The sequence below is a fragment of the Salvelinus sp. IW2-2015 genome, linkage group LG36 (assembly GCF_002910315.2).
Source record: "Salvelinus sp. IW2-2015 linkage group LG36, ASM291031v2, whole genome shotgun sequence".
NCBI lineage: Eukaryota > Metazoa > Chordata > Actinopteri > Salmoniformes > Salmonidae > Salvelinus > Salvelinus sp. IW2-2015.
The window spans coordinates 11341325-11362162 of record NC_036875.1 but is presented as its reverse complement, the minus strand read 5'-3'; the positions used below and the strand labels follow the sequence as shown (position 1 = coordinate 11362162).

At 43.2% G+C, this 20838-nt stretch overlaps 1 protein-coding gene across 1 annotated transcript in view; it reads right to left on the bottom strand.

Annotated features, from left to right (window-relative positions):
• Nucleotides 1-1484: 1484 nt before the first annotated feature.
• Nucleotides 1485-20838, bottom strand: part of col28a2a (collagen, type XXVIII, alpha 2a) — a 28890-nt gene continuing 9536 nt past the window's right edge. The window contains exons 5-33 of the mRNA XM_023981819.2: nucleotides 20274-20327; nucleotides 19759-19803; nucleotides 19341-19367; nucleotides 19207-19251; nucleotides 19043-19087; nucleotides 18714-18767; nucleotides 10554-10622; nucleotides 10402-10470; nucleotides 9638-9706; nucleotides 8118-8186; nucleotides 6528-6596; nucleotides 6372-6440; nucleotides 6170-6238; nucleotides 5991-6062; nucleotides 5565-5633; nucleotides 5403-5474; nucleotides 4752-4820; nucleotides 4500-4568; nucleotides 4344-4412; nucleotides 4173-4241; nucleotides 3994-4062; nucleotides 3746-3814; nucleotides 3541-3609; nucleotides 3348-3428; nucleotides 3199-3234; nucleotides 3070-3106; nucleotides 2420-2977; nucleotides 1924-2270; nucleotides 1485-1739 (exon numbers count right to left, since the gene is read on the bottom strand). Of these exons, the coding sequence (XP_023837587.2) occupies nucleotides 1485-1739; nucleotides 1924-2270; nucleotides 2420-2977; nucleotides 3070-3106; nucleotides 3199-3234; nucleotides 3348-3428; nucleotides 3541-3609; nucleotides 3746-3814; nucleotides 3994-4062; nucleotides 4173-4241; nucleotides 4344-4412; nucleotides 4500-4568; nucleotides 4752-4820; nucleotides 5403-5474; nucleotides 5565-5633; nucleotides 5991-6062; nucleotides 6170-6238; nucleotides 6372-6440; nucleotides 6528-6596; nucleotides 8118-8186; nucleotides 9638-9706; nucleotides 10402-10470; nucleotides 10554-10622; nucleotides 18714-18767; nucleotides 19043-19087; nucleotides 19207-19251; nucleotides 19341-19367; nucleotides 19759-19803; nucleotides 20274-20327 (2763 nt within the window). The remainder of the gene's footprint in view (nucleotides 1740-1923; nucleotides 2271-2419; nucleotides 2978-3069; nucleotides 3107-3198; nucleotides 3235-3347; nucleotides 3429-3540; nucleotides 3610-3745; nucleotides 3815-3993; nucleotides 4063-4172; nucleotides 4242-4343; nucleotides 4413-4499; nucleotides 4569-4751; nucleotides 4821-5402; nucleotides 5475-5564; nucleotides 5634-5990; nucleotides 6063-6169; nucleotides 6239-6371; nucleotides 6441-6527; nucleotides 6597-8117; nucleotides 8187-9637; nucleotides 9707-10401; nucleotides 10471-10553; nucleotides 10623-18713; nucleotides 18768-19042; nucleotides 19088-19206; nucleotides 19252-19340; nucleotides 19368-19758; nucleotides 19804-20273; nucleotides 20328-20838) is intronic.

Genomic DNA, 20838 nt, shown 5'->3' with positions numbered 1-20838 from the left:
GTGTACCTATGATAAAAATTACAGACCTCTACATGCTTTGTAAGTAGGAAAACCTGCAAAATTGTCAGTGTATCAAATACTTGTTCTCCCCACTGTATGTATTCAGACCATTTACTCAGTTACTTTGTTGAAGCACCTTTGGCAGCGATTACAGTCTCAGTCCTCAAGTCTTCTTGGGTATGACGCTACAAGCTTGGCACACCTGTATTTGGGGAGTTTCGCCCATTCTTCTCTGCAGATCCTCTCAAGCTCTGTCAGGTTGGAGGTGGAGTGTCGCTGCACAGGTATTTTCAGGTCTTTCCAGAGATGTTCRATCAGGTTCAAGTCTGGGCTCTGGCTAGGCCACTCAAGGACATTCAGAGATTTGTCCCGAAGCCACTCCCGCGTTGTCTTGGCTGTGTCCTTAGGGTCATTGTCCTATTGGAAGGTGAACCGCTCTGGAGCAGGATTTCATCAAGGATCTCTCTGGACTTTGCTCTGTTCATCTTTCCTCCATCCTGACTAGTCTCCCAGTCCCTGCCACTGAAAAACATCCCACAGCATGATGCTACCATCACCATGCTTCACCATAGGGATGGGGCCAGGTTTCCTCCAGATGTGACGCTTCTCATGGTTTGAGAGTCTTTAGGTGCCTTTTGGCAAACTCCAAGAGGGCTGCCTTTTACTGAGGAGTGGCTTTCGTCTGGCCATTCTACCATAAAGTCCTGATTGGTGGAGTGCTGCAGAGATTGTTGTCCTTCTTGAAGATTCTCCCATCCCTACAGGGGAATTCTGGAGCTCCTTCAGAGTGACCATCGGGTTCTTGGTCACCTCCCTAACCAAGGCCCTTCTCCCCCGATTACTCAATTTGGCTGAGCGGCCAGCTCTAGGAAGAGTCTTGGTGGTTCCAAACTTATTCCATTTGAGAATGATGGAGGCCACTGTGTTCTTGGAGACCTTCMATGCTGCAGAATGTTTGGGGTGTCCTTCCCCAGATCTGTGCCTCGAAACAATCCTGTCTCGGAGCTCTATGGACAATTCCTTCRACCTCATGGCTTGGTTTTTCCTCTGACATGCACTGTCAACTGTGGGACTTTATATAGACAAGTGTGTGCCTTTCCAAATCATGTCCAATCAATTGAATTTACCACAGGTGGACTCCAATCAAGTTGTAGAAACATCTCCAGCATGATCAGTGGAAAAAGGATGTACCTGAGCTCAATTTCGAGTCTCATAGCAAAGGGTCTGAATACTTGCAAACATTTCTAAAAACCGGTTTTAGCTTTGTCATTAGGGGGTATTGTGTGTAGATTGAGGAAGAAAAATATTGATTTAATCCATTTTAGAATAAGGCTGTAATGTAATTAAATGTGGAAAAAGTAAAAGGGTCTGAATACTTTCCGAATTCAAGGAATTTGAAAACGTGCAAAAATAGTGAATGTCAACTTCCATGACAGAAATGACTGTGTTTCTTTATCTAACACAACATGTTGCAGTGTTAGGTCCTAACCTTGGGGGAAAATAGAATCAGGGATAGGAATTGATACAGGCTGAAATTGGCCCTCGCTGGATGATGAAGCTGAACCTGATGTTCCTGAGGATGATGATGCAGATCCTGATGATGATGATGAGACAGCTGTGTTGGAGTGGGAGCTTTCCCTTGCAGGGAAGATGGATACTGTTTTGTTAACTACAGCCACAGTACTACCTCCTCGCACGTGGGTCCTTACGTCTAAATCTTCACCCTCTTCATCATCCACCTGGATGATGACACACACACATAGATTAGTTAGACAGTAACTCAACCCACTACTGCTAAAATGTAATTTAATTGACTAACAGAGCAATGACTATAACAAAGCAATCCTTCAATTGCTCCTCTATAACACCAAAGGAGAGATACTTTGTATGATATAAATGTGTCCTGTAAAGGTCTACTTGAACCTGCACTGGGAGTGGTCCAGCATTGAGGGGCAGAGCAAAGTTATCTCCACGGCCTCTGATGTGACTCTGGGAACTGGTGCCTCCACTTGGATTTAGGATAGGATCCTCATTATAGGTGTTTCCATGTTCGTTATTCCCATGTCCGTTATTCCCATGTCCGCTGTTCCCCTGTCCGYTGTTCCCCTGTCCGTTGTTCCCMTGWCCGTTGTTCCCATGACCGTTGTTCCCATGACCGTTGTTCCCATGACCGTTGTTCCCATTCCTTCCAAAGCCATTAGCGTTGCGATACAACACAAGGGCTCCATTCTCATCCTCACATAACTGGCTAACAAGTTTTGACTCCAGAGCTGAAAGACAGAAGGAGAGAAATGACAACCTCAGGTAAACTATAAAATATGATATCTGTATGACAATAAAGGGTAAAGTTGTTATTACTGTACAACAGCATTGTATTAAGTAATGTGTGATACCATACACATATGACCATGTTAATCACCTGGTAGAATGTTGAAATCGTCGATGAAATACATATGTTCACTGTCRGGGTCCGAGGCGATCAGATATAGTTCACGCAGGAATTCGGCCTGGGTTGTATCTGAGATGTTGACAATCCCCAGGGCATACATCTCAATGTTGGCAGCATGGGCCTCCCTCACAGCAATGTCTAGCTTCACAGGCTCTCGTTTGTCTGTCTGTCCATCTGTGATAACAATGGCCACTTTCCTAACCCCAGTACGGGCACTGTAGAAGGCCTCCTGGGTAGCCTTCCGGATGGCGGTGCTAGTATAGGTTCCCTCACCCACGTAGGACATGTTCCTGATGGCCTGCTTGACATCTTGTTTGGTCATGTAGCGCGACAGATTGAACTCCAGGTGGGCATCCAGACTGTACAGAACCAGTCCAATTCTGGTGGCGTTACGTCCAACAGTGGTACGGTCCACCAGCGCTGTGACGAAGTCCTTGATGATTTCAAAGTTTTCCGGACCAACACTCTCTGAGCTGTCAATGACGAATACAAGCTCCATTGGCCTCTCCTTGCACTTGATTCCACATCCTAAAAGCATGAGAGAGATGCTGAATTTACATTATTTAATTAATGCTTCATGTTTTAGCTTGGATTTATTATTATCATGGTGTTAGGCTTACCACATATTTCCTTGATCAATTTAATGATGTCTTCTCTCTGGAAGTGATAGAAGTGTGAGAGTTATATTCATATTTCATATTTTTGTATTACAGAGTCATTCAAGCAATATGTAAAGTTTGTGAACTTACTGTAAGCCCTGCTTCACCCTTTACTCCTGGCCTCCCCTGAGATATGAGAAAACATTTGAAATGATTCATACATCACTACTTCTAAATTATATGAAATAACATCATAAAACAGCAATTTTAGTAAAACAATGAATATTTAGAAAACTCACAGACTCTCCAGGAACCCCAGAATCTCCCATGCCCCCCTTTACACCCTTATTTCCTCTCTCACCCTGCAAGCCACGGTCACCCTGCAGTGAAGAGACAGGAGGAAGAAACAGGAGCACTGSTGTTAGAGACAAGGTCACTACATCCATCAGAGGAAGAGGGTTATGAGTTGAAGCATGCATGTCATCCTCTTACCTTACCTCCTGGGAATCCTTCCCCTATGGGTCCCCTTGGCCCTGTCACACCCTGAGACCCCTGCTCACCCTAAAATACAAAAGATTAATCATTAATCAATACAAGACCCATAGGGTGGTCATTTACCCAAAGGCCAGGTAGTTGAAAAAGAGCTAAAACACACTAAAGATTACAGGTCAGGAGTGGACGGTGTTATTAAACATACCTTGGGGCCCTGCAGACCTTCCCCCGGGGGCCCATTTGGACCAGGGGGTCCTTTCCTTCCAATGTTACCCTGTAAACCAATGATGCTAATTTAATGGGAGGGGACGGACAGGCTACAGACTATAACTAAAGTTGATTAAGTTTGGACATTGCCGTCACTACTGGTATGTGTTAAGGTATGCCACGTATTACACTCAGAATGTGACCTATGGCTTAATAATGGAAGTTCTGTTAATATTAGCTTCATACCGGTGGTCCTTGCACACCCTTTCCTTTTGGGCCTGGCAAACCTGGCAATCCTCTGAAGCCAATGTCTCCCTGGGACAGACAGATGTAGAGTCACGTACGATACATAATACACATTCACATTGACATGTAGTTGTAGCAGATTGACATAGATGATTTAGGGACAGATACATGACAAGTACCTTAGGTCCTGGGATGCCAACGCCCTCAGGGCCCTGCTCTCCCTGTAGACCTGGAAGGCCTGGAGGACCCTAAAAAAAGAACGGGGAACAATCCAAATTGAATGAGTTTGGCTTAACACCAGTAATCTGCAGTTAAGTATGCAGTTGGTCATGCTGGTTGTAAGTACTCACCACTGGACCAGGGAAACCTTCACCTTTGGGCCCAAAAGGTCCTGATGGACCAGGATTACCACGATCACCCTGGTAAAAACATTATTCAAACGATGAGCATATGCCTCATAGTAATAGTAATTTCATATTTTCTTTGTTGTGAATTGCAACACTTACCTTTGGCCCAGGTAGCCCATAGCCTGTCTCTCCAGTCGGCCCAGAGGGACCAGGTGGGCCTAGATCACCCTGAGACAGAGGATGAGATAAGCTCATCACAATGCTGTTTATCAGCCAGGATATGATGATGCATTGCAACAGACTGCATGTAACAGTGTTTCTTACTGCAGGCTAACAGGCCTGTCAAATGTGTACAGTACCTGCCAAGACCTGCATACAGAAACAGGGTGTTAATAGATGTGTATTTCTTACCTTGGGACCTGCAATGGCCCGTCCCGGTAGTCCTGGCATGCCCAGTCGGCCTGGTGTGCCAGGCTCCCCCTGAAAAAAATTCAAATAACATTGAACTCTACAGACACTTTATCCAAACAAGCCCTACACTACCAGCAGCCTGCAGAGATTTTCTGCAGAGTTTCCCACTTTTGTAATCTTCTAGTGTATTTTGGTTGAACTCAAACTGTTGGGCTGCTATTACAACAACCTCAAAAAATATGCAGTCAATATAGTGTGTGTTGAGTGTTGGTTGTAAATAACCTAAATAGACGTTAATTTAATGAATAATGGTAGGTCAAAGCAAACAATTCTATCAGGTTCGCTAAATCTGCAATGCTGTGATCAGATTGTGCTATTGTGTGTTATTGTGTTATTCTCACCATGATACTTATCGTAAGAGTAGAGGTGTTCTGGTCAAATTCCCAACCTGGCCCTTATCATGTCCACCTAATTATCCACCTGATTCCCATTTGGCATATATCACTCCTCACCTCTCCACTATGCTAGCTTACGGGGGTGAGCATTCTGCCCCCCCCCCCCCCCCCCCCCACTATGCAAAGTGCTTTGAAGAATCTACTGTAGGTGAAAAGGCGCTATATAAATGCAACCAAATATTATTATCATTATTACCTTTGCCCCTGAGGGTCCGGTCATGCCAGGAGGTCCATGTAATCCACGGATGCCCCTCTGACCCTGGTCTCCCTGGTAGGGGTGGCGCACATATCATTTACATGACCCCTTTCTTGGTGCTTACAGGTTAGTATGACAGAAGGGTAAGGATGTGAAACCTACCTTCTCGCCCTGGGTGCCGATCCCTGCTGCTCCATCAGGACCTCTTATACCAGCTACACCCGCCTCACCCTGGCAGTGGCGAAGGGTAGATGTGACAGACCATTTCACATTGGCACATTCCTTTCCTTTGTGGTGTACTGGATCTATAGAACTATACTGGATCTATAGAACTATACTAGATCTATAGAATATACTGGATCTATAGAAGTATACTGGATCTATAGAACTATACTGGATCTATAGGAAGGTCTATACTGGATCTATAGAAGTATACTGGATCTATAGAACTATACTGATCTATAGAAGTATAACTGGATCTATAGAACTATACTGGATCTATAGAAGTATACTGGATCTATATAACTATACTGGATCTATAGAACTATACTGGATCTATAGAAGTGGTGTAAAGGTGAAATAACACACCTTCTGTCCTGGAGCCCCGTCCTCGCCTGGAAGACCAGGTAAGCCAGCCAGGCCAGATGTACCAAGCTCACCCTGGAAAAGAAACAAATTGCTTTAAAAAATATATCACAAGTTCAACAGGCTTATTTGAGAAGGTGTTTTTAATTATTTGGAAGAGGGTGGATAAGGTATTGTCTTACCTTTGGCCCTGGCTCACCAACGCCTCTCTCCCCTGTAGCTCCGAGCTCTCCTGGTAAACCTTGATCACCCTAGAAATAAGAGAATGGAAAGCAGGGTGAAAAATCCACCAGGCAAAAACAACAGGCTAGCTACAAACAACAGCAATTAGAGAATTCCATTATCTTGGCCTTCAATTCATGGCTTTACATTGTCTTTACCAACCTTAGGTCCAGGTAAGCCCTCTCCTTGAGGTCCTCTGCCACCAGGTGGACCTCTGGGACCCTCCACTCCCTGAGGAATAAAAATCAMAATCACATGTGTGTGTGTTTGATGGGCATGCAAGTGTAGTGTTACGTTAACCTTCGCCACTCATCTTACCTTCTCCCCCTGGATGCCCGCTCCTGTAAGTCCAACAAGTCCTGGATGACCTGGAGGCCCGAACTCACCCTGAGGTCAAACATGAAAAGGGTTGAGGGCAGGGCCCGATTAAGAAATCATAGGCCCCGGGGMTTTGTCTTTTATAGGCTCCCCTGCCCCCAGCTCACGGTGATGGCCGATGCGCTCGTCGTGGCAATAGCCTATCTCAAGATGAGATACTTTGAAAAACAGTGCTGCTGTTAGCTAAAATTGGAAGTTGTTGAGAATCTTTTTTTTGATTGGTTCTAAACACAGATTAGTCTTCTCTTTTCAGCAGTGGGCATTTGCTTTCCAAACTGCATGTTTTTCCCGCAATTGTATTTTGAATTCTGTAAAAGGCAAAACGACAGCCGCAACTAACCATAGAAATATAATCCATAGATGGCAGTTCCCATTCAAGTCAGGACTGGCATCCATTGCTAGTGTACCYATGAGYTTAACTGTCAAATTGCCAGGGTAAGAGGTTCCAAAACCCTTCTATGGATTATATGTCTATGGCCACAATGCAACAAGCTGTATATTTGACACGCATGCTGCCCAAACTGAGCGGCAACTGAAGGCAAACTGGTAACTGCCAAAAATAAAGGAAACACTTGGGTAAACGAGGTATACAAAGTATATGTTATGGTGTGGGGGTGCATTTCCCTGGTATGGTTAAGGTCCACTTGTAGAATCTATGCCAAGGTGCATTGAAGCTATTCTGGCAGCTCGTGGTGGCCCATCACCCTATAAAGACACTTTATGTTGGTGTTTCTTTTATTTTGGCAGATACCTGTATGTGCTTGTGATAAAACTTWATCCATTATGAACTATTGATCCTCTATGGCTAAATTATGCTCTCTGGTGTATTTTGAACATTTGGCGTGGGCTCCTGTGGTTGGATAAAAAAKGCATGACTAGCAGAGCAGGCTCCTGAGGTTTGGCAGTTGCAGTAAAAAAAAWYCAAAATATATACCACATACAGTATATAATACATACAGTATATACTTCCTTTTAATATTATTGTAAAACATTATTATTATTATATATTTTTGTTTTTTGCTTCCTATTTGATTTCTCTTCCCCCAGCGGCTTCAGCCCCGTTAAACCCCTGCATTAATCCGACCCTGATTGAGGGTCTAGGTTGGCTTTTAAACCTTTATGAGTTTATTGGCCTTTATGTCTTMAAATCAAGATAATTGGTACTAATAGAATCACCAGGCTGAATATCTGCATGAGTGCCTTTCCTAAATGTRATGTGAGCATATAGAGTATCTTATTCTTGACTACAGAGGGCTAAAATCCCTAACCACCTAACCCTAAATGTGGTTTAATTTGAGTGCTAGACACTGGTTATGCCAGTAGTTGTATGTAACAATATACTGTAGCATGGTTGTTTATTGAATCCTACAACATGCAAAAAGAATCSTACCTTCAACTTTCCCACAGTAACTACTGCTATAACCCTCCCCCCGCCCTTTCTTTCTCAATGCAGTGCTCCAAGGTCTTTTGTTGGGTAGACATGGCATGTTTGTGTGAATGGCATTGATTAATGATGTATTTACAGCCCACCTTTTCTCCTTTGATTCCTGCACCCGTCTGTCCTCTTGGCCCCCTCGGTCCGGCCAGCCCCCGGTCTCCCTGCCGAACAAAGACAAGTCATCACCCCTCTCTCCCGTCACACACATCCAGCTCCCACTGGTTCACACAATCACAGCACTATCCTCATTGTTCTCATTCTCAGTCAATAGTGTAGTAGGGACCGGGAGGGTTAAGTTAGCACCTGTCTGTCTTGTGAGTAACATGACATGGTCCTCTATGACTGAAGTTATGTTATTCTCAAATATGGCGTTCATGTTGGAATATGTTTACGTTATCCTTCTGTTGCTTACCCTTGTCAAACTTGGCAGAGGGAGAGGGTGATGCATTTTGGCATGTTTATTGCCTCAGCAACAGTTGAAAATAATTAAATGCAGACACACAGACAGGAACATATTAATTGTTGGGGGGGGGGGGGGGTTGACCTGTCCTTTAAAACTGCTCTGACCCCTTTTCGGAACGAGGGCTTTCCCATAAGAGCCAATGTTTGGTTACCTCAGGACATTTTCTGTGTTACGCTCATTTTCCACGATCTGCCTACTACTGCCAAATGTAAGTGCATCAACCACAGGTCACACTCTCAACACTGCTGTTATTTTATTTGCTCTCAGGTTCTGACTTGAATTAGGAAAAACAGACTGAAGGAAGTATTCCACTGCTAAAGAATTTGTTCATGAGGATGTTTTATACATTTACTCATCTGATATAAGCACTGTGTTCATGTTCATGTCTCTACATGTTATGATGATAATATAACTCAAATAAAAACCAAGATGATCTCCAAGTGCTGTCATAAAAAAATGATAGCTATGTTTACATAATGTGTTCCATTTTGTGGTTGTTTGCCACTTAAATCCCATGGAAATCCAGCCCCTCTCCAAATCCAGCCCCTCTCCAAGTGTATGTGATGTTTGAACAGTCCACATATAAGATATGATATGTCACTCCACAAGTTGCAACATGGAGAAATTACATTGTTTTTAAAGGGTTTGCATGCGCGCATCAACATGAATGGTAACACTTGACTGAGAACTAGCTGTGAGTAGACTACTTTGGAGAAGAGCAGGGCCTGGCTTTGGCAGATGCAGTAAATGTGTTTATTCCACAGTTCTTCCCTCTGAAATCCAGCGAATGAGAGTTGTGCTTTCATGCTTATGTAACTCCTTGTCAGTTTCTGAGGCCAATTATGGCCCAACAGATGGCCATCTTCGACAGCCCAGGCGCTGGTAGAATCAAGAGGTTGAGAAGCCGTCTGATTTATGGAAGGTTTATGTCTGTTTCTGCTATTGGTGTAATACAAAGAAGGTCTTTTGAGTGGACATTCTGCTTCCAGCATTGTAGCTAATGGTAATCCCAGAAATGATGCTGTGGGCTAACACAATTCTCACTAGAAAGAATGGAGGATAAAAATGAAGAGGAGCGCATTCTAGCTGTGCCCAGATCATTTCTCTATTGTATTTTCCCTTTTAGTCATGACAAAATCGTAATCATACCTTTGGCCCAGGGAGACCCTCTCCGTGGGGTCCTATCTCTCCTTGAAAACCTTGTGGCCCTTGAGGCCCCTGTAAAATAAACCAGCATTATCCATTTACCAACATTGGGTCAGATGACACTGTCTTTGTAGTTGTCATCCCAGCTCACATTTCCTACTGTGATATACACTGAGTATACAAAATATTAAGGACACCTGCTCTTTTCATGACATAGACTGGTCATGTGAATTGAGGCGAATGCTATGATCCCTTATTGATGTCAGCTGTTAAATTCACTTCAATCTGTGTAGATGAAGGGGAGGAGACAGGTTAAAGAATAGTTTTTAAGCCTTGMKTCAATTGAGACATGAATTGTGTATGTGTGCCATTCAGAGGGTGAATGGGCAAGACAAAATATTTAAGTGCCTTTGAACGGGGTATGGTAGTAGGTGACAGGCACATCGGTTTGTGTCAAGAACTGCAACGCTACTGGCTTTTTCACGCTTAACAGTTTCCGTGWGTATCAAGAATGGTCCACCACCCAAAGGACATCCAGCCAACTTGACACAACTGTGGGAAGCACTGGAGTCAATATGGGCCAGCATCACTGTGGACTCACCTTCCAGAGTCCATGCCCGGAACTCAATGTTAGGAAGTTGTTCTTAATGTTTTGTACACTGAATGTATAGTATCACTCACAAGGTTTATCAGGTTGTCAATGAAACCAAACTACATAATGTAGTAAGCTACAGTAAAATGCTAGTCGGGTGTTTCATTCCACTCACTGGCTGGCCATATTCACCCAACCCTGGTGGACCAGGGGGGCCGGGTTTCCCCTGGAATCCCAGATCACCCTGCAAAAAAGACACAGTGAGATGGAACAGGTAACATTAAACAATTCATTAGTTAGACAAAAGCAATAACAGACTAAATGTACCTTAGATCCAGGAAGTCCAATACCATTTTCTCCCTGAATTCCGGCCGGGCCAGCGGGACCCCGGTCACCCTGTGATGACAAACACAAGAGACACAGATTAAAGTTAGCAGCAAACAAAGACAGCAGCAGAATACAGATCCAATGTCAAGAACAAGGGAGTGAGTTTCAGCTAAAGGGCAGAACAAGGGAGTGAGTTTCAGCTAAAGGGCAGAACAAGGGAGTGAGTTTCAGCTAAAGGGCAGAACCAGGGAGTGGTTTCAGCTAAGGGCAGAACAAGGGAGTGAGTTTCAGCTAAAGGGCAGAACAAGGGAGTGAGTTTCAGCTAAAGGGCAGAACAAGGGAGTGAGTTTCAGCTATAAGGGCAGTCCAAAGCTCTAATTCAGTCTAGGAGTTCAGAGAAACTTTTACATTCAGTTGTTTTACATTTAGATTCAGTTCAGATTAAAGTTAAATGACATCACATAGAACCATTGTTTTTAATTTATCTTACTTAGAGATATATTGCATGATACCAATTAAAGTTGAAATCGGAAGTTCAATACACTTAAGTTGAAGTCATTAAAACTCGTTTTTCAACCACTCCTCTTCTTGTTAACAAACTATAGTTTTGGCAAGTCGGTTAGAACATACACTTTGTGCATGACACAAGTACTTTTTCCAACAATTGTTTACAGACAGATTATTTTACTTATAATTCCCTGTATCACAATTCCAGTGGTCAGAAGTTTACATACACTAAGTTGACTGTGCCTTTAAACAGCTTGGAAGATTCCTGAAAATTTGTCATGGCTTTAGGCTAATTGACATAATATGAGGCAATTGGAGGTGTACTTGTGGATGTATTTGAAGGCCTACCTTCAAACTCAGTGCCTCTTTGCTTGACATCATGGGAAAATCAAAAGAAATCAGCCAAGACCTCAGAAAAAAAATGGTATACCTCCACAAGTCTGGTTCATCCTTGGGAGCAATTGCCAAATGCCTGAAGGTAGCACATTCATCTGTACAAACCATAGTACGCAAGTTTAAACACCATGGGACCACGCAGCCATCATACTGCTCAGGAAGGAGACGCATTCTGTCTCCTAGAGATGAACGTACTTTGGTGCAAAAAGTGCAAATCAATCCAGAATAACAGCAAGGACCTTGTGAAGATGCTGGAGGAAACAGGTACAAAAATATCTATATCCACAGTAAAACGAGTCCTATATTTACATAACCTGAAAGGCCGCTCAGCAAGGAAGAAGCCACTGCTACAAAACCGCCATAAAAAAAGCCAGACTACGGTTTGCTACTGCACATGAGGACAAAGATTGTACTTTTTGGAGAAATGTCCTCTGGTCTGATGCAACAAAAATAGAACTGTTTGGCCATAATTACCATCGTTATGTTTGGAGAAAATGGGGGATGCTGCAAGCCGAAGAACACCATCCCAACCGTGAAGCACGGGGGTGGCAGCATCATGTTGTGGGGGTGCTTTCTGCAGGAGGGACTGGTGCACTTACACAAAATAGATGGCATCATGAGGAAGGAATATTATGTGGATATATAGAAGCAACATCTCAAGACAATCAGGAAGTTAAAGCTTGGTCGCAAATGGGTCTTCCAAATGGACAATGACCCCAAGCATACTTCCAAAGTTGTGGCAAAATGGCTTAAGGACAACAAAGTCAAGGTATTGGAGTGGCCATCCCAAAGCCCTGACCTCAATCCCATAGAAAACGTGTGGGCAGAACTGAAAAAGCGTGTGCGAGCAAGGAGGCTACAAACCCTGAGCTTACACCAGCTCTGTCAGGAGGAATGGGCCAAAATTCACCCAACTTATGTATTGTGGGAAGTTTGTGTAAGGCTACCCGAAACGTTTGACCCAAATTTAACAATTTAAAGGCAATGCTACCAAATACTAATTGAGTGTATGCAAACTTTTGACCAACTGGAATTGCGATGAAAGAAATAAAAGCTGAAATAAATAATTCTCTCTACTATTATTCTGACATTTCACATTTAAAATAAAGTCGTGATTCTAACTGACCTAAGACAGGGAATTTTTACTAGGATTAAATGTCAGGAATTGTGAAAAACTGAGTTTAAATGTATTTGGCTAAGGTGTATGTAAACTACCGGCTTCAACTGTATATAGACATATATAAAATATAAGACAAAACATACATCACGACAAGAGAGACAACACAACACTACATAAAGAGATACCTAAGACAAACACATAGCATGGCAGCAACACATGACAACACAACACGGTAGCAACACAACATGACAACAACATGGTAGCAACACAACATGGCAGCAGCATAACATGGTAGCWGCACAAAACAGTGTACAAACATTAAGCGTGAGAGTGGCCATGATTGAGTCTTTGAATGAAGAGATTGAGATAAAACTGTCCAGTTTGAGTGTTTGTTGCAGCACATAGGCCTATGGGTAGGCTACATGAGGTGTGTGACTAAAAGTTGCAAAAGAATACATTGTTTCTTATGCTGTGCATCATTCACAAGTGATAATATATAATTAACAAGTGATAGGCTAATTTTGTCACCTATCAGACTATTCTTGATTTCAAATCAAATCAAATAACATTTTATTGGTCACATACACATGGTTAGCAGATGTTATTGCGAGTGCAGCCAGACAGGATGCTCTCAATTGTGCATCTGTAAAAGTTTGTGAGGGTTTTATGTGACAAGCCAAATTTCTTCAGCCTCCTGAGGTTGAAGAGGCGCTGTTGCGCCTTCTTCACCACACTGTCTGTGTGGGTGGACCATTTCAGTTTGTCTGTGATGTGTACGCCGGGGAACTTAAAACGTTCCACCTTCTCCACTGCTGTCCCATCATGTGGATAGGGGGGTGCTCCCTCTGCTGTTTCCTGAAGTCCACGATCATCTCCTTTGTTTTGTTGACGTTGAGTGAGARGTTGTTTTGCTGACACCACACTCCGAGTGCCCTCACCTCCTCCCTGTAGGCTGTCTCGTTGTTGTTGGTAATCAAGCCTACCACTGTAGTGTTGTCTGCAAACTTGATGATTGAGTTGGAGGCGTGTATGGACACGCAGTCATGGGTGAACAGGGAGTACAGGAGGGGGCTGAGTATGCACCCTTGTGGGGCCCCAGTGTTGAGGATCAGCGAGGTGGAGATGTTGTTTCCTACCTTCACAATCTGGGGGCGGCCCGTCAGGAAGTCCAGGACCCAATTGCACAGGGTGAGCTTGAGACCCAGGGCCTCTAGCTTAATGATGAGCTTGGATGGTACTATGGTGTTGAATGCTGAGCTATAGTCAATGAACAGCATTCTTACATAGGTATTCCTCAGATGGGATAGGGCAGTGTGCAGTGTGATGGTGATTGCATCGTCTGTGGGCCTATTGTGGCGGTAAGCAAATTGAAATGGGTTTAGGGTGTCAGGTAAGGTGGAGGTGATATGRTCCTTGACTAGCCTCTCAAAGCACTTCATGATGACAGAAGTGAGTGCTATTGGGCGATAGTTATTTAGTTCAGTTACCTTTGCCTTATTGGGTACAGGAACAATGGTGGCCATCTTGAAGCATGTGGGGACAGCAGACTGGGAGAGGGAGAGATTGACTATGTCCATAAACACACCAGCCAGCTGGTCTGCGCATGCTCTGAGGACGCGGCTAGGGATGCTGTCTGGGCCGGCAGCCTTACGAGAGTTAACACGTTTAATGTCTTATTCACGTCGGCCACGGAGAAGGAGAGCCCACAGTCCTTGGTAGCGGGCCGTGTCGGTGGCACTGTATTATCCTCAAAGCGGGCAAAGAAGGTGTTTAGTTTGTCTGGAAGCAAGACATCGGTGTCCGTGACGTTTTCTCTTTGTAGTCCGTGATTGTCTGTAGACCCTGCCACATACGTCTTGTGTCTGAGCCGTTGAATTGCGACTCCACTTTGTCTCTATACTGACATTTCGCTTGTTTGATTGCCTTGCAGAGGGAGTTTGTATTGTTTGTATTCAGCCATAATCCCAGTCACCTTTCCATGGTTAAATGCGGTGGTTCACGCTTTCAGTTTTGCGCAAATGCCACCATCTATCCACGGTTTTTGGTTAGGGTAGGTTTTAATAGTCACAGTGGATACACCATCTCCTGTGCACTTTCTTATAAACTCACTCACCGAATCAGCATATACGTCAATATTATTCTCTGAGGCTACCCGGAACATGTCCTAGTCCGCATGATCAAAACAATCTTGAGTGTGGATTCTGATCAGTCAGATCAGCATTGAATAGTTCTTAACACAGGTACATCCTGTTTGAGTTTCTGCCTATAGGAAGGGAGGAGCAACATGGAGTCGTGGTCGGATTTGCCAAAAGGAGGGCGAGGGAGGGCCTTGTATGCATCGCGGAAGTTAGAGTAGCAGTGATCCAGAGTTTTGCCAGCACAAAACATGCAGCCTCAGGATATATGGTTTCCAGTTTGCATTAAGTCCAATGAAGTTCCTTGAGGGCCGTCGTGGTATCGGCTTGAGGGGGGATATACACGGCTGTGACAATAACCAAAGACAATTCTCTTGGGAGATAATACGGTCTGCATTTAATTGTGAGGAATTCTATGTCAGTTGAACAAAAGGACTTGAGTTCCTGTATGTTGTTACAATTACACCATGAGTCGTTAATCATGAAACATACACCCCGCCCTTCTTCTTCCCGGAGAGATGTTTATTCCTGTCGGCGTGACGTACAAAGAATCCAGGTGTACAGACTCCGACAGCATATCCCGAGAGAGCCATGTTTCCGTGAAACAGAGTATGTTACAGCCCCTGATGTGTCTCTGGAAAGCAAGCATTGCCCTAATTTCGTCTACCTTGTTATCTAGAGACTGGACATTAGCGAGTAATATACTTGGAAGCGGTGGGTGGTGTGTGCGCCTTCGAAGTCTGACCAGAAGACCGCTCCGTCTACCTCTTCTCTGGCGGTGTTGTTTTGGGTCAGCCTCTGGAATCAGCTCAAATGCACAGGGTAGTTCGAACAAATGATCYRCTTTGGGAAAGTCGTATTCCTGGTCGTAGTGCTAGTCAGTTGATGCCGCTCTGATATCTAATAGTTCTTCCCGGCTGTATGTAGTAACACTTAAAATTTTCTGTGCTAACAATGTAAGAAATAATACATTAAAAAAACTAAATACAGCAAAGTTTCCTAAGGACTAGAAGCGAGGCAGCCCTCTTTGTCGGCGCCATTTTGATGTTGATCTTSTCTTTACATACTAATAATATATGTGTGACATTTGGTTTGATTTAGAATGGACCATTATCATGCACCTGTATCGAAACAGATGCAGCGGGWAAAAATACATGTCATCTATGCACTTAAATAGCGAATGGAGGACATTTTTCCCCATGGTTTATTTTCATGCCTGCCAGGTAGGTTATACTCATGTTGTAAATATTAGCAATGCGCTTAATATTAGGAAGGTTGAGAAATAAATATAGTAGGCCTAKCCTATTGAAAGCTGATGGGAGCCTCCTCTTTTTATTAGCAGCCATCACTCTGTTTTCTGCCTTAATTGCATAGGCTATAGAAATGAGCTCATGGGCTCTCATGAAGTGTTAGATTTTCAAATACATTTGCATTGATGTCAGAGTGATTAGAGGGACAATAGAGTGCTGAGTACCAAGCAGTTAGCAAGTTTGGTAGGCTACTAATGACCAGCAGCAGCATCAGAGCTTGGAGAAGCCTAATTACCGTGACTAAACAGTCATGTGGAATTTGACTGCCTTAGCAGTCYTAGCTGCCATGTGCCTTATACTGAGGAATAGCTTCCGTCTGGCCATTCTACCATAAATGCCTGATTGGTGGAGTGCTGCAGATATGGTTGTCCCTCTGGAAGGTTCTCCCATCTCCACAGAGGAACTCTGGAGCTCTGTCAGCGTGACCATCGGGTTCTTGATCACCTACCTAACCAAGGCCCTTCTCCCCCGATTGCTCAGTTTGGCCAGGCGGCCAGCTCTAGGAAGAGTCTTGGTGGTTCCAAACTTCTTCCATTTAAGAATGATGGAGGCCACTGTCTTCTTGGGATCCATTTTTTGGTACCCTTCCCCAGATCTGTGCCTCAACACAATCCTGTCTCGGAGCTCTACAGACAATTCCTTCGACCTCATGGCTTGTTTTTTGCTCTGACATRCACTGTCAACTGTKGGACYWTATWTAGACARGTGTGTGCCTTTCCAAATCATGTCCAATCAATTGAGTTTACCACAGGTGGACTCCAATCAAGTTGTAGAAACATCTCAAGGATGATCAATGGAAACAGGATGTACCTGAGCTTAGTTTTGAGTCTCATAGCAAAGGGTCTGAATACTTACTTAAATAAGGTATTTCGGTGGCTGTACCGATTCCGACAACATATCAGAGAGCCATGTTTCCGTGAAACAGAGAATGTTACAATCTGTCTCTCTAGAWGGCAACCCTTGCTTGAACTTATTTTTACCCATCTACCATTAGGTGCCCTTCTTTGCAAGGCATTGGAAAACCTCCCTGKTCTTTGTGGTTGAATCAGTGTTTGAAAGTCACTGCTCGACTGAGAGACCTTACAGATAATTTGTATGTGTGGGGTACAGAGATGAGGTAGTCATTCAGAAATCATGTTCAACACTATTATTGCACACACAGTGAGTCCTTGCAACTTATTAKGTAACGTATTTAGGCTTTCCATAACAAAGGTGTTGAATACTTATTGACTCAAGACATGTCAGCTTTTCATATTTTATTTGTATTTTTWAAATTTTGAAAACCTAATTCCACTTTGATGTTATGGGAAATTTATGTAGGCCAGTGACAAAAAAAMCTCACATTTGATCCATTTTAAATTCAGGCTGTAACACAACAACATTTTGAAAAAGCCAAGGGCTGTGAATACTTTCTGAAGGCACTGTAAGAATMTGTTAAGTTAATATATTTAAGTTGAAGTTTTACCCTAATTTCAATGTTTACCACGCTGGTTGAAATGAGATGAAAACAGTACTGGTTGATTACTTTTTTCAAATCCAATGTATTTTCCACGTTGATTCCATGTCACAATATGCTGACAAATTATGTTGAAACAACGTTGATTCAACCAGTGAATACACAGTGGGGAGCTATTGTCTGAACTGTACTGTATATGGAAAAGTGGGAAAACAATTTTACCCCTCCAAATGAAAACAAGTCAGGGCACATCCTAAAGCCAGACATTGTCTCAGTTGAGGTGTCGACTCAAAGTAGTCAAAAACATCCAGTCTCAAAACAATTAAGAGCTATTTTACTGGAGGCAATGGTTTGCTGGAGAGTTTGCAGTAATCATGAGATTTATTCACGATTTAGGAGTTATTTAATCCTAAACAAGAAACAACAAAGAAGTGGAGCCTGTCAAGCAGAAAGCTGCGATAACCACTTAAAACGTTTTCCCAAAGCAAGGCAGATCTCTCACACGTTTCAGTCCATACCTCCATAACAATCACATTTGACCTCAGTTAAATGCTCAACACCTTACATTCCTCTCTTAAAACATATTCCTAACAGGGTAGACTATAAACATTGCTCTTTCCACAATTATCCATCCAGTTTTGAAAGATTGTCTTTGATGGTGGTGCTGATTCAATTAGTAAGAGATAAATCACTAGGCTGCTAAAATCTCAACACGTACAGTTCACATACTCAACATCTGCAACATCTGCATCAGCAACATCTGTCTTTAACATTCTGTTTACCCTTTTTTCTCWTTCCAAYGGAAAAAAGTGTTTACCCTTTTTTCTCTTTCCAACGGAAACCTGCATGTTCTCACATGGAGAGAGAACATTTGACTTTTCATAGCTGTAGTGCCTTGACAATCCCAATAGAGGACTAGTAAGGAGGTAGACAGTGCTTTAGGCAGTTCCTAGTGTACCGTATATTTAGAAACAGGACTCCTGCCATTAACTGAACCTGAATGTGAAAACTAGCATTAATCCCCACGCTGCTGAATTAGTGAAGGGGAAGGCACTGGCACCGGGCCAGTATTTTCCACAGGTGCCTATTAAGGGAGAGAGACACATGCCCCTCGACTCTCAGGTAGTACAACGCGTGGCAGGAACCTCTCTTTTAATTAAAGTTCCGTTAAAAGGAAGTGTACAGGCGACAGCAGATGTGTGTGATGAGGTAAGTATGAGGTGTCTCCTTACGAACCTTCTTTCCCTGAGGGCCCTCAGGTCCAACGTCACCCTGTGGACCGGGTAAACCCTGGGGAGGAACAAAGAACACTCCTTAACAAAGGTGCACAATTCACATCGGGATATAAAGTGAAGGCTACCCAGATACTGATGCTAAATTGCTGGGAAGATCTACAGAGATTACAGACATGATTACAGACATGGACATTGTGTTTGTGTGTGTGCGTGGGAGGGAGGGGAGCATGGAGTGAGTATATATGCGTTCATACAGGTGTTTCACAAAAGTATAACACTTTGATCTGAATATGGGCATTTTCTAGGTACATGTCGCTGTTGTTTACCCACCTGGAGACCTCTGACTCCTCTGGTGCCCATTGGGCCCTCAGGACCCTGGGAGTGGACATTCAATGAAACAGTAAATAAAGGTACTGTATAAATCAACCTGTAGTATGACCAACAGAACAAAAGCATGACTCAGAGAGCAGATAAGGTGGATTATTCATACCTACCCTGTCCCCTTTAATTCCTGGAGTGCCACACTCGCCTCTCTCACCCTGTGTAATGGAAAGCAATATGTCATATGAATGAACTSTAGCTTCAAAATAACATACAGTAAATAGTAATGACAACTTGAATGACATACCCTCTCTCCTTTGTAACCAGATTTTCCCTGCAAACAAACACAGTATAATAGGTTTGATTGTGAGCAACAGCTGTACGTACATTGATAAATGCTTAATCAACATACAGATGTAGGATCTTAATTTRAGACAGTTTGCTGCAGCAACAGGAAATGTGGATTATTATGTGGATTATTATAAATGGACATTTAAGGGGGTTTATAGGGGTTGATACATTTTTTGTAAATCAAGTCTGAAATGTCAAAGTGGAAAACTTCAGAAGCATTTTAAAACCTCAAATACACTACATGTTTTACATTTCCTCCAGGAAAGTTCCCCTGCAACAGGGTGATTAGATTAAGACCCTAGATCTGTATCTATAGATATCTGCATATGAACATTTCATATAAGAAGTACTACGTGTTTAAGTGTATCACTCACTTCTCTGCCATCCTGACCTGGAAGTCCACTTAGTCCTCCCTCTCCCTAAAAGGAAATCAGAACATGGCAATCTACCGTATATTATTTACACWGTACACACTTGAGCTATTYAATTTCGATTATTTTTTWWTTTWTTTATTTTAATTTAACTAGGCAAGTCAGTTTAAGAACAAATTCTTATTGACAATGACGGCCTACCCCAGCCAAACCTGGACGACGCTGGGCCAATTTTGCGCCGCCCTATGGGACTCCCAATCACGGCCGGTTGTGATACAGCCTAGAATTGAAYCAGGGTCTGTAGTGACGCCTCTTGCACTGAGCTGCAGTGCCTTAGACCGCTGCGCCACATGGGAGCCCGAGCCTTATATTATTACTCCTATAAGGAATACGCAGTATGTCTATAGAAGAATAGTACATGGAAATTGGCTGTATCTTTGATTTTAGAGAGACATCAGGAACACAACAGGTATGTAAATCAATTAAATAATGAAAAAGAATCATAACAAATCAAAGACCTTCGATCCTTTAAGACCAGGGTCTCCATCATCTCCTGGGCGACCCTTCTTCCCCTGTGGAATGAAGTAACAACACGAGATTCATTTAACTCACTTTCAAACAAAACATGTCTGACGAACGGCCACTATCCTTCGCAAATGATCTGCAGTGAGTCAATGAGAGATAAGCCATCACTGGCCACAGAAGGGCAAAGTGAAAGAGAAGCATAGTTTTCCTGAGGGGGTCGGTATTGTTTGCTTAGTGCGGGTGGTAAAAGGACCTGTGGTCACAAGGGGGGTGGCTTTTTGTGTGTGTGTCTGTGTATTGGGGTGTATAATGGTAGAAGTAAAGGATGGACATGTTGCTGCTTGGCCAAAAGGTGAGAGGTCAGGTTGCCATTYGGCACATGGACAGCGTGTGGCGGTTGCCATGCATAGCCAATCGCAGGTTTCTGGCCATTAAACTAATGAGAGCAATTATGAGAGCCTTTAAGTCTCAGTGTAAGAATGTAAGGACTCTCTCTATAGATAATGTACCTGGTTATTGACAGTGGTGTAAAATACTTAAGCAAAAATAYTTTAAAGK